The sequence below is a fragment of the Bidens hawaiensis genome, unplaced genomic scaffold, assembly GCF_021521415.1.
Source record: "Bidens hawaiensis isolate Kalapana, Puna unplaced genomic scaffold, B.hawaiensis_p1.1 tig00019560_1, whole genome shotgun sequence".
NCBI classification, from domain to species: Eukaryota; Viridiplantae; Streptophyta; class Magnoliopsida; order Asterales; family Asteraceae; genus Bidens; species Bidens hawaiensis.
The window spans coordinates 292094-303563 of record NW_027492973.1 but is presented as its reverse complement, the minus strand read 5'-3'; the positions used below and the strand labels follow the sequence as shown (position 1 = coordinate 303563).

The following is an 11470-nucleotide window of genomic DNA, read 5'->3' as shown; positions in this document are numbered from 1 at the left end:
AAGCAATCATGTTTAGATACATGTAGCCTACATTCCTACGCAATTTATAACACAAAAATGACTTTTCTAACGGTTTTAGGATTGTATGTACACGAAATCTAATATTAAATATTTAAATTAAATGCTACTAAGAACTTTTAATTTCTCAATTGTCAAGGCTTATTAAAATTTTGATTATCCGCTTTCAAAGTTATTGACTGGTTCTCTTCAAACACACAATTTTAGTAAATAAATGTCTTACCGGACAGAAAAAGAAAAAGTTGTATATGTTGATGATTTGGTAAAAGAATGCGTTTTTAATGTTTAATATTGTAAATCTTGGTTATTTATATATATCGAACATGTTTACTTTAAGATCTTTTATGTGTGCAGGTGTCTGGTAGTTAAGCGAGTTAATTCGGAACGTTCATGATGGCGAATAATCGAGATATAGACGAAGGGAGGCAACCAAAGGATCTAGAAGAGACGGTATGTGTAAAACATTAGCAACACTCGAAGCTAGGGAGGTTCAGTTCGGTCTCATAGGGCGATTGGAGGAGATCAAGGCTTGGTTACTTGATGACCAAGTTATCTATCTTGTTGGTCAAGTTATTTGTTTTTGGAAAAAAGATTTAGAATCTGATTATGTTTCTATTTTCTAGTTTTCTTTTTCTTCAAGTTTTGTTTTCCTATATAAGGATTATGTCTTTTATTTTCATTGTATTAAATTTTCGTTAGTCGATTAATAAAAGAGAAAAGAGTCGCTTGATCGTTTAGAGAAAACCTGGTGTTCGTGTTTGTTAGTTTTGTATTTGGTATTCACTTCTGATTGTTTAACAAGTGGTATCAGAGCCAATTCACCAAAGCGTTCGTCGTACGTGTTCATCGATCGTAGTCTAGCCTTTGGAGTATTACTCAATTAATTGCTTCTGGCGATTGATGGGCTGTAGATCGAAGAACAAACCGGTGAAAAGAAGAAGAAGCATACCTGTTAGTTATGGCAGATTTTCAAGGTCTTGGGAACATGAAGAAGTTGAATGATTCGAATTATAACACATGGCCCACTTGTATGAGTTCCTATCTACAAGGGTCGGATTTGTGGGAAGTCGCCAACAGGGATAGCACAGTGGAACCAAGAATTGATACTAAAGGGGCGGTACACAAGTGGAGGGTTAAATTCGGAAGGGCGATGTTCATTCTAAAAACAACCGTTGAGGATGAACTTCTTGAAAACATCCGAGATCTCACGACACCAAAGCAATCTTGGGACGCGTTAGCTATGTTGTTCTCTAAAAGAAACGATGCCAAACTACAACTACTCGAGAACGAGCTATTGTCTGTAAGTCAGAAAGAACTCTCGATTCCCCAATACTTTAACAAGGTTAAAACACTGTGTAGGGAGATCAGGGAGTTAGAACAAGAAGCTAGAATTAGTCAAGCTCGTATGAAGAGGATTATAGTTCACGGGTTAAAACCCGAATTTAGGAGCTATGTGGCTGCAATACAAGGGTGGCAAACACAAACCACTCTCGTTGAGTTTGAGAACCTGTTGGCATCTCAAGAGTCCCTAGCTAAACAGATGGCCGGAGTGTCCATTGGTGAATCGATCAAGAAAGAAGACACGACTATGTATGCTGATAAAGAAAAGGGTAAGTATCAATTTGCAAAAGGTGAAAACCACAAGGGCTAATTTGATAGGTCAGATAAACAAGGAGGTCAAAAGTATTATAAGGAACAAAGTTATAAAAGGGAGTTTAGTGGAAAGAAGGAACGAAACATGGGAAAGAAGTTTCCTAATAAATGTTATAATTGTGGTTTGAGAGGTCATATGGCTAAGGATTGTCCAACTAAGAGGGATGAAGAGGGTAACGTTGCAGCGGCTCGTGAAGAGGAAGGATGAGATGTTGAAGCCCATTATGCAAGTGAAGAACCAATCGTGGCTCTAACAACCACGATAGAAAGTAAGAGTTGTATGATGGAAGAATGGATTGTGGACTCGGGTTGTTTAAATCTATCACACTCCGACTTAGGGCTTAGGCGTGTGACCAATAGTTGGTACCTGTTTTAAAGATATATCAGAGTATTAGCGGAAGTTTTTAATTTAAAATAAAATAAAATATTAATATATGTTTTTAAACATTAGTTTACTTGTAAACTTTTATTTAATATAATAAAATATTTGATTTATTAGAAAGCTTCTCGGATAATAAATACCCAAGTGTTTGATTTATAAACCTCATTTTGATTTTAAAAATCATACATATTGTTTATAAATTTTTAATGATTTAAAACTGAGCCATCTCTACACTGCTAGCGTCTATCTTCTTGAACGACTTTAATTCCTTGCTACCTGTGCTTTAACTTTATTTCCTGTAAGGTTGGGGGGGAAATATATCAGCGATATGTTGATGAATCGTTGACTCTAAAAACATTTTATAAATCTTTCTTTGACTGACAAGATAATTTTCTTGAACACACTCAGCAGAAACGTCTCTTATTTATGGGATTGTACCACTGCCATACACACATAATTACGGTTCTCTGGGAACTAACCCCCATTGGAGAACTTTTATTATGATCTATAGCCTTGATTGATAGACTAGATTAATTATGTTTGGATCCAGACACATGTGTACCTTATTATATGCTATGTTGCGCACAATTGTTTATGTCATGACGAGTAATACTTTAAGTCTTTATAATGATTATAAAACTAGAACTCACTAAGCAACCCTGACGTTTTATATATATATATATATCAGACTGATTTTAGGCACCCGTAAGAAGATCTGGACCCTCTTGGCTGCATATGGAAGTTATCCGTTTACTTTCGGACTAGTATTTCGTTTAATTTGCTTATTTCCCGTACTTGAATTTATTTGGTTATTGGATTATATTTTAATTTTCACATATTAAGACTCTTTTCCGCTGCTACGGTTTTCATTTTAATCTAAGTTGAACTATTTGCTTATGATATTGCCAACTGTAAAGTCTCCCGGGTTGAGATCTTACAAAATAGGAAATTTCTTTTATTTTACAGGGTGTGTTTTATATGATGCAAACAATCACCCAATGGGAGCTCACCTTGGGTGGGATCGACTTGTTTAATGTTATGAATCTTTTATTACCAGTTACGAAGTCGTTCAATATTATCTTTATATTATTTGTTCGATTGTTTGTTTATACCGTACCCGTCTTGAGCGTTTATCAAGAACAATCCGTTCTTTTGTCCGGTTTAGAGACCTACGAAGCCACTATTGTTTTATACAATATATGATACAAAAGGACGCACCTCAACTTTATGTTTGGATGTTTCCAATTGAGTAAGCTATGAGTTAACATTTTCTTATGTGCATCAACTTGACATCGACAAACATGGCAAAAAAGGACCAGTTTCAGACAAATGTAAGTTTCTCCCACGAAGATACTTTCTCTAGTATGCTTAATTCTACCATAGTGTTACTAGCTGAATGTACCTTCTCCATGCTACATTCTCATGTTGTTCGCGCCTTTCATTAATTATTTCCTTCTATACGTAAAACAAACAAATCATTGATATTAATTTGAATAATTCATGTATCTAATTAGTTTGCAAATATCTCTTTCAGGTATCTACTTTTTAGTTTGATTTGACATGTTTATACCCATCCTATAAAAGGGAGAATGATGAAATAATATGGTATTGAATTTGATATTTGTTTTCTTATTCTAAGATTATTCTCCGCATCAGTTTTCTATTAGTTGGTAGTAGAGCGCGTTAACAACCTAATGGTACATATCTTAGGTGTTCAACAAAACCAATTAGGGAGGAGTGTGAGGTTTATGATTTGTGACATATGGTGAATAATATAAGTGCTAGGTTGGACAAAACCACCCCGTTACTTGAAGAACCACATATTATGATGTAGGTAGCCATCACCCTAGAAATCATGCAGGTGACCACAGTGATAATTGGTATTGCTAAATAATAGTGGTGGAGGGAGCTAGCCACCTTGTATCATCCGACAAGTTTCAACCTATGATGAGGATGAATAACTTAAATATCCGAGCAACTTCAATGGGTTGTTCAATCCTAATGTGGCAACATTCAAAAATTCTGAACTGGATAAATGCACATTGGAGGTGATGTTCAGTTGAAAGCATATCTATAAAACTGGATACAGATAAACATGATAAGTGAGCAAAATGTAATTAATTTTCACTTAAATTTGAAAAAAATTTCAACCCTCACTTTAATTATCTTTCTTTTTCAATTAAAAATAATTTCTTTTTGTTTGTTTTTACTTTCAACAGTAAAATATATTAATAAAAAAATATTATTGTTTATGTAATTTAAAAAATTTTAATAATTTTTTTGGTGTGTTTACGTGTGGTTGTTTTATTATTGTTTATGTAATTTTAAAATTTTATTTATATGACTTTTATTATTTTTATTTTAAGTCTATTTACTAGGACTTATTTTATTTTTAAATAATATGAAATAAAAAATACGATACCTATAAAAATATTTTAGTTTATAGAAATAAAATATAGAAGTAGGTGATTATGTGGAATATAGTGGTGTTTAAAATTAGATGTAGTGTTGGAGAAGAAACGAGAATTGTTTGAAAGTGAATAAGTGAAAATCTGATATGGCAGTTGATGTGACACGCTTAGTTTCATTTTACTCATCCACCATTGTACGTGGATGCTCTCATAGGAACTTCGGGTAGTAAGAATGATCAATACAGTTAATCTCAACTAGACACATCTCTTTCAAAGGTACGTATCTTTTTCAGTTCGCTTCCTCTTACCAAAGCTTGATAATGCTGAAAGTACCTTGTTCGTGTTACATTCTCCTAACATTCGTAATCAAATATTTAGTTGATTGATTTCCCTATATATGCAAAATGTGGGTTTAAATAACCAATACGCCAATTTCGTTTTTAGAAGGATGCTTTGTTTTTCCGTCTTTAGTTCAACCTGACATATTTTAGACTTTGCCTATAAAAGGGAGATTAATATATTGAGTTCGTATTAAATTTGATTATTATTTTCTTCTTGAGATTATTCTACATTTCATATCATTTTTTCTACTTGCTTCAAGTATCTTATAAACACTTTTATTTGTAGGTTTCATGTTTCAATCTGACTTGGAAAACTTTTCGAACACCTACCTGCCCCTCAACATCAGGGTTCATCGGTATACATAACTGGAATAGTCTTTTAACTTGTACTACTCGCATCAATTTATATATATTCTTATTTTTGTATTTATTCTTTAAATAAATCCTAGTTATTCAAATAAACTGATGATATTTAAATCAATAACACTCTTCACTATAGTATCCTACATATATTAATCTACACTACAAACATGTTACATGCGTATTAGGTACCCTAAAATATCGGATCCTTAATAAAAAAATATGGAATGACAATTATCAAGTATTATCAGCCGTACATATTTTTAATCACGTAGTAAATCCCAGTATCCCACCTGCTCGCCTCACACCATCTTTGAATAATTGTTAAATAATTCCACACAACTTTTTCTAATGACCAATTGGCCTACCTACTCACCTTCTTAATAGTAAATAACTATACATCCCATGGTATTGGAAAAGTCAAAAGAATATTTTTTGTGCTTTAATTTCCAAAAATTACACAACTTGGTATTGCTATAATTGAGTCAACCGTTGTCACCTTCCTGCAAGCAACTTCGAGCTTTGTGTTAAAAATTATTGGTTCAAAGTTCAAACAAATCCATTTATATATCCCCTCTAGATTCTAAAATCACGGAATATCCATCTTAACCTTCTTCCTCAATCTTCTTACAACTATATAAAATCCGATCTTCATCTTGTTATTCATTAACCGAAAAGCGATGAAGACCGGGGGGTTGATTACGTTGTTGGCGGTCTTGATGGGATTTCTCGGGACTATAGAGGGTGCAACGGTGACATGTGAACCTCAATACGGGTTCTTGCCATGCACAAGCGGTCTTTTGGGACAACTGTTCTTGATTGTGGTTTATCAATACTTGATGTCTTTGGGTCAAAGTTATATCTCAAACGGGTCGGATAAGTTCTTCAGCCTTTTCGGACCCGGTATCTTTGGTGCTGGTGTGTTTCATATTCTTGCAAATTTTCCTATGCTGTTCCTCATCCTTGGTAAGATTCATTTCTTCCCATTTTTTGGTTTCTCTTATAATTATATACATTTGGCCTCCAAAAATTACCCTAATTGTTTATTATAGTAATACTAGGCGGGCGTCATCACGATACGATGGGTATTTGAACACATAACATGGTAATCACATAACAACTATGGGTGTTCATGGTTCGAATTAATCCCTTTAAACCGGTCATTGGTTTGGTCTCACTGTTTGGTTTTCAGTGTCAAGAAAGATGTTACTAACAGATGGGTTCAGAGGTTTAACATAGGACCGTGAATACTATACGTAACATATTATTTTTTTTTCATTTGTAAAACTATTACAATACCATACTCAAATTAAAGTGAATAAAATGTTCATATTCATGTGAAACTTTTTTGGAAAAATATTAGCGTACAAAAAAGTTATGGCCCTTAAAAATCGTTGGGAAAAGTTAGTTTAAAATTAAAATTTAAGTTAATATATGATTAAAGATGAAATAGTAAACATGTACTTATTCTTTAATATGATAAAAGTTAACTAAAACAGAGTGTGTAAAAATGTAAATATTTTAAAGAGTTGAAATTTAACCTATGATCGTGTTTAAATTGCTAAGTTTTTTTTAGACGTGTACTTTATACATTATTTTCTATAAAACTTTTAAAATTAACCAGATGTTTTATTTGCTTTTGTCTCCTTCATTACATAGTACGGATATACCAACAATAAGACTTAATAATAAATAATCATATACTACACACATAATATATAAACTTGTGAATTTTTAGAACAAAGAGAATGAAGATAATAAATGATTTTATTTTTATTTATATTTGTGGAGGTAGGTGGGTTATTCTCTAGCTTTTGAGGTGGGTTGACACTTGACAGCTTATGCGCATTATGAATGCATGTGTTATGATCTGATTATAGTAATACTTGTTGTAATGATTATATAACTTGTTTTTTCGTTTTCGTAAATTCATTCAATTGAATAGAGCTAGATTCGTTGTAAGTTCGGTTTTTGATTTATATGGAGTATGGTATATTTGGTTTGCAAATCGAAAATCAAACCAAACCAAACCCTATTCGATCAAGTAGTTCAAAACCATATCAAATTCAAATTGTTTCAAAATCGACCCGAATTTAAGTATTTCAAAATTATTATTTGTAAATGGATTTGGTTGAATAAATAAATTTGAGCTCAAATTAATTATTATCTAATGGAGCTACGTGACAATCTTAAATCTCCATTATTTGTTATTCGGTATAATTACATGTATTCAAATTTTTGGAAGCGAAAGCTTAATTTAGTTTCATTTGAAACATATATGTAATTTTGTTTTGTTTTAGATTGTATCGGTTCAGTTTCATGTGTGTATTATATACGTTCTTTATAATTCTAAAAGCTTCATGTTGTCATTATTTAATTTGTAATACGGTGATTACTTTAAATAGAACACTTTTGTACTTGCTGCAAATTAAACTTTTATAACACTTAACTAACATACGGGTCAAATAAGTTTCTTATTTACCTATATACGCGTCAAATAATATATAAAATTAGAAACTGTTTCGATTTTATAACTATTAAGCAAATAACAGGAAAACGTGTATTATTTTTTAGGCACATCCTCCTATATCACAATTAAAAAAAAAAACCATTATATTAAAAATATACGGAGTATATTTCAAAGCAAAAACAAACGTGACTAGCTGGTCTAGTTCTTTGACCAATTACAATCCGAGGTGCATTGACCAAGGGTGTAACGTGAGTTGATGATAATCTATTGGAGCTTTATAACAACTCCATCCACTTGCATTAAGTTAATTCTTAGTTTTTTTAATTATACTACTCCGTATATTCTAGTTTATTAATTTATAAAACAATGTGATATGATCAAGACGACTTAAAATATTAAACTAAATATATATTTTAATTGCAATTGGCCTTCTGATTCAATGATACGAGGGTGATAATTCAGGCTTACGATCTTATGGTCTTAAGTTCGAAACCTGACTTAAGGGGGTTCTCATACAATGATTGGATTCCTAGATGGAGTTACTAGTTGGCTGAGTCAGGCCCGGAGTGTCAAAACTAGTATGGACAGTTTCACGTCCCGTTTCAGGAAGGCTAGATCCCTCAACTATTAGGGGCAATACAAATGTAAAAAAATATGTTATTTAAGCCGCTGAAAACGTGAATGAATACTCTTTAGAATAAGAAGAGAGTGTTTTCTAAGAAGTCTAAGAAAAGATGTGGAACATTAGATGTAGTGTGTTAAGGGAATTTAGATTAAATCTAGTAGAAAAACATGATTGTTATAAGATGATATATACTAATATACATACATATGAGTTCTTGAATACATAAAAACATTCAACATCAATTTCTGATTTGAATTCTTTCGATGTTATACGATTGGTCTTTGCAGAAAATGGATTATCAGCTAGCGATGACAGGGGTGCATCGTTTAATGCGGCAATGGGAATGAATGTGTTAGCAGGGTCATTAGTCTTGAGCCTAACATTGATTTGGCCCTCTGCAATAGTTTTCGGAAGCTATGATCTTGCAGACGATGATGACACCATTTTACCACAAGATGGAGAACCGTCATTTATAAACAAACTAACAGGTAGTTTAACTGGTTTACGTCGATACACAAATCACAAACACTTGAAATCTTGAATCATTTAATAAAGTTTTGGTTTTAATTAACGTGGTATGTTGTTTTAGCATATGGGCTTACAACTGATACCGAAACAAGAAAAACAGCAATACTCATGCTCGTGTCAATGATACCGTTTCTCATTCTTCAACTACTCATCCATTCGACCTCAGTAACTCGAGTGATAGTTCTAATCACACTCATCATCGCGTTGGGTTTGTTCATTGCGTATGTCGTGTACCAGGTTAGCCTTTTATGTATCTAACAGAACGAAATACAGAAAAAAGTTTTCGAGGATGAACATGGCATGAGATAATTAGATAGAATATATTAAGAGTTCTGTTTTATTATACTAACTTATTCAGCATCATTATAAGATATTTCCTTATTTGATTACCTTTGTAATAATATTTCATATTTCATCGAAACTAATTGTTTTCCGCTTGCATGAATGTAGATCTTTCAACCATGGATTCAAAACAGAAGATTTGACTATGTGAGACAACAGTTTGTCAAGAACAAATTATTAAAACTACTTTCTACAAACGGAAAGGCAAATGTGCAGCTAATTAAAGGGTTAGTACTACCTCATATAATCTTGCCTTATTTATTTATTTATTTATTTATTTTTAAATTACATGGAAAAAAAAAAACTTATGATGGAGTGATATATTGATGTGCAGCCTTTATAAGGAACTTGACAAAAATCATGATGGTAAAGTGACCAATGCTGAGTTGAAAACCTTACTTTTAGGCATACAGCTAGAAGCAGACGGCGAAATAAGCCAAGATCTTGTCGAAAGAGTCATGGATCAACTTGATATATCCGGTGACGAATCTATCCAAGAAGATGAGTTTGTTAGAATTTTAACAAAATGGCTAAAGGATGCCAGGGCATCACTCTCTGTGAATGATTACAATCCTCTCAGTTTATTCAGCAAACCTCAAGAGGTAACTTTCTATGTTAGAAAACATAAGCAACCATTTCTTCTGGTATGTAAATAATACTTACAGTCTAGATAAACTCACACGCGCGCACAATGATATATATATATATATTATGATAAACAACGGATTTGTGGTAAATGTAACTAGTAATCTAGTATATAGTTATTAAGGGCTTAAATGTATGTTTAATACATTTGTACATATAAGAATATAGCTATTAAGTATTAAAATGGCCTTTTTTTATTTATACAGGATATTGCAGATGAAGAACAAGCAGCATTGATACCCAAGAAGCAAAACGCGAATTCTCAGGGTTCAATATGGGACTACTTGGAGGCTTTGGCTTTGGTACTTCTAGGGACCTTTTTGACTGCTCTCGTTGCGCTTCCACTCATAATGAATATAACTGGTTTTGCTAGTGCTGCAAATGTCCCTTCTTTTCTTATACCATACATTATAATACCTTGTGCCATAAACATACCGCGTCTCTTATCAACGATCAATTCAGCAAGCCAAAAGACTCAACGCGCCGCATCTTTAACTCTTTCTCAGGTATTTTGCTTACAAAACTTCATGCCAAATTTTATTTTATGTTTTAGATTTTAATATATAATCCCCAACTTATCTAAATTATGACATAACATACATTTAAAAAAAATAATAAAATAAACGAGTTAAACAGGTCAATCCATGAACCTGCTAGGGTGACACGAACACGACATTTTAAACTGACGCACAGAACTGACCCAAACCAGTTTATAGCAAGCCCAAATCCGTATATTTTATGTTAAGTGCGTTCCGTGACTGAAATTCACACCGACGTTGTTTGATTTCATAATCCTGTAAACGAAAATAACTGATCCATCTTTAATGTACAGATATACTCAGGAGTGTTTATGAGTAACACCAGTAGCTTGGTAACGTTTTTGTTAACAATCTACATTAGAAATTTGGCATGGGATGTATCGGCTGAGGTTCTAGTCGTGTTGATTATTTGCGGAGTGATGGGAGTTTTCACAAGTACGAGGACAGTTTTCCCACTTTGGACCGGGTATGTGGGTTATGCGTTATACCCTATATCTTTACTCATGCTGTATCTTCTTACTGTTGTTTGGGGTTGGTCATAGGTTAGATTAGTGCAATATCTTATGTTCTACTTTTTCAATGTGTTTGAAGTACTTTTTTGGTTGTTTACGACGAATAATTTTTTAAGCATGCATGTTATAAATTTTGTATTGTAGCACGTAACATATCATGTTATTGATGTTTGATATTGAAATAATCTGTGCAGCAACTTTTCGACCCCCCCCCCCCCCCCCTCTCTTTAGGTCCATTTGAATATTTGATTATATCAGAATCTTGTGCTAGTGATAATAAACAATGTTGAATGCTGAAACTGTCAATCTGTTTGATAACTAAGCAACAATCTAAAAAGATATAAGATAAAATAGATGTAAACATGAGTAATCAAGCCATAAACGTCGATTCCATTAATAAACGAACCAAAGAAATTACAAGTCACTACTACATGATTGCGAACTCTAAACTCGACAAAACCACAAATGGGGGAACTTACACAAAGAATAGCTAGCCCAAATGAACATACGAGCTTACTGTTTATAAAGAGAGTAGCAATACTGTTGCCTGTTGCTATGTCAGAAGTTAGACATCCGACACTATAATTGTCGCCATTTAGCACGCGACACTCCTAGTGTCGCCAAAACAAAATCTTCCCCACACT

The 11470-nt window shown here is 33.0% G+C and overlaps 2 protein-coding genes across 2 annotated transcripts; both read left to right on the top strand.

Moving 5' to 3' along the window:
* Nucleotides 1-976: 976 nt before the first annotated feature.
* Nucleotides 977-1669, top strand: LOC143558645 (uncharacterized). Its single transcript, XM_077047448.1, has one exon. The coding sequence runs from the start codon at nt 977-979 to the stop codon at nt 1667-1669; it is 693 nt and encodes a 230-aa protein (XP_076903563.1).
* A 4136-nt stretch (nt 1670-5805) lies between these two features.
* LOC143558641 (sodium/calcium exchanger NCL2-like) lies at nt 5806-10934 on the top strand. Its single transcript, XM_077047446.1, has 7 exons — nt 5806-6131; nt 8548-8748; nt 8850-9025; nt 9239-9357; nt 9465-9732; nt 9982-10281; nt 10608-10934. Exons 1-7 carry the CDS (start codon nt 5846-5848, stop codon nt 10854-10856), a joined length of 1599 nt encoding a protein of 532 aa, XP_076903561.1. The 5' UTR covers nt 5806-5845; the 3' UTR covers nt 10857-10934.
* Nucleotides 10935-11470: the final 536 nt, after the last annotated feature.

What these genes read in the sequence shown, in the direction of transcription:
- LOC143558645 (XM_077047448.1), top strand. Translation starts at nt 977, where the DNA reads ATGGCAGATTTTCAAGGTCTTGGGAACATGAAGAAGTTGAATGATTCG.
- LOC143558641 (XM_077047446.1), top strand. Translation starts at nt 5,846, where the DNA reads ATGAAGACCGGGGGGTTGATTACGTTGTTGGCGGTCTTGATGGGATTT. An exon ending in AATGTGCAGCTAATTAAAGG is followed by an intron (nt 9,358 to 9,464) that starts GTTAGTACTACC and finishes ATTGATGTGCAG; the next exon opens with CCTTTATAAGGAACTTGACA. An exon ending in CATCTTTAACTCTTTCTCAG is followed by an intron (nt 10,282 to 10,607) that starts GTATTTTGCTTA and finishes TTTAATGTACAG; the next exon opens with ATATACTCAGGAGTGTTTAT.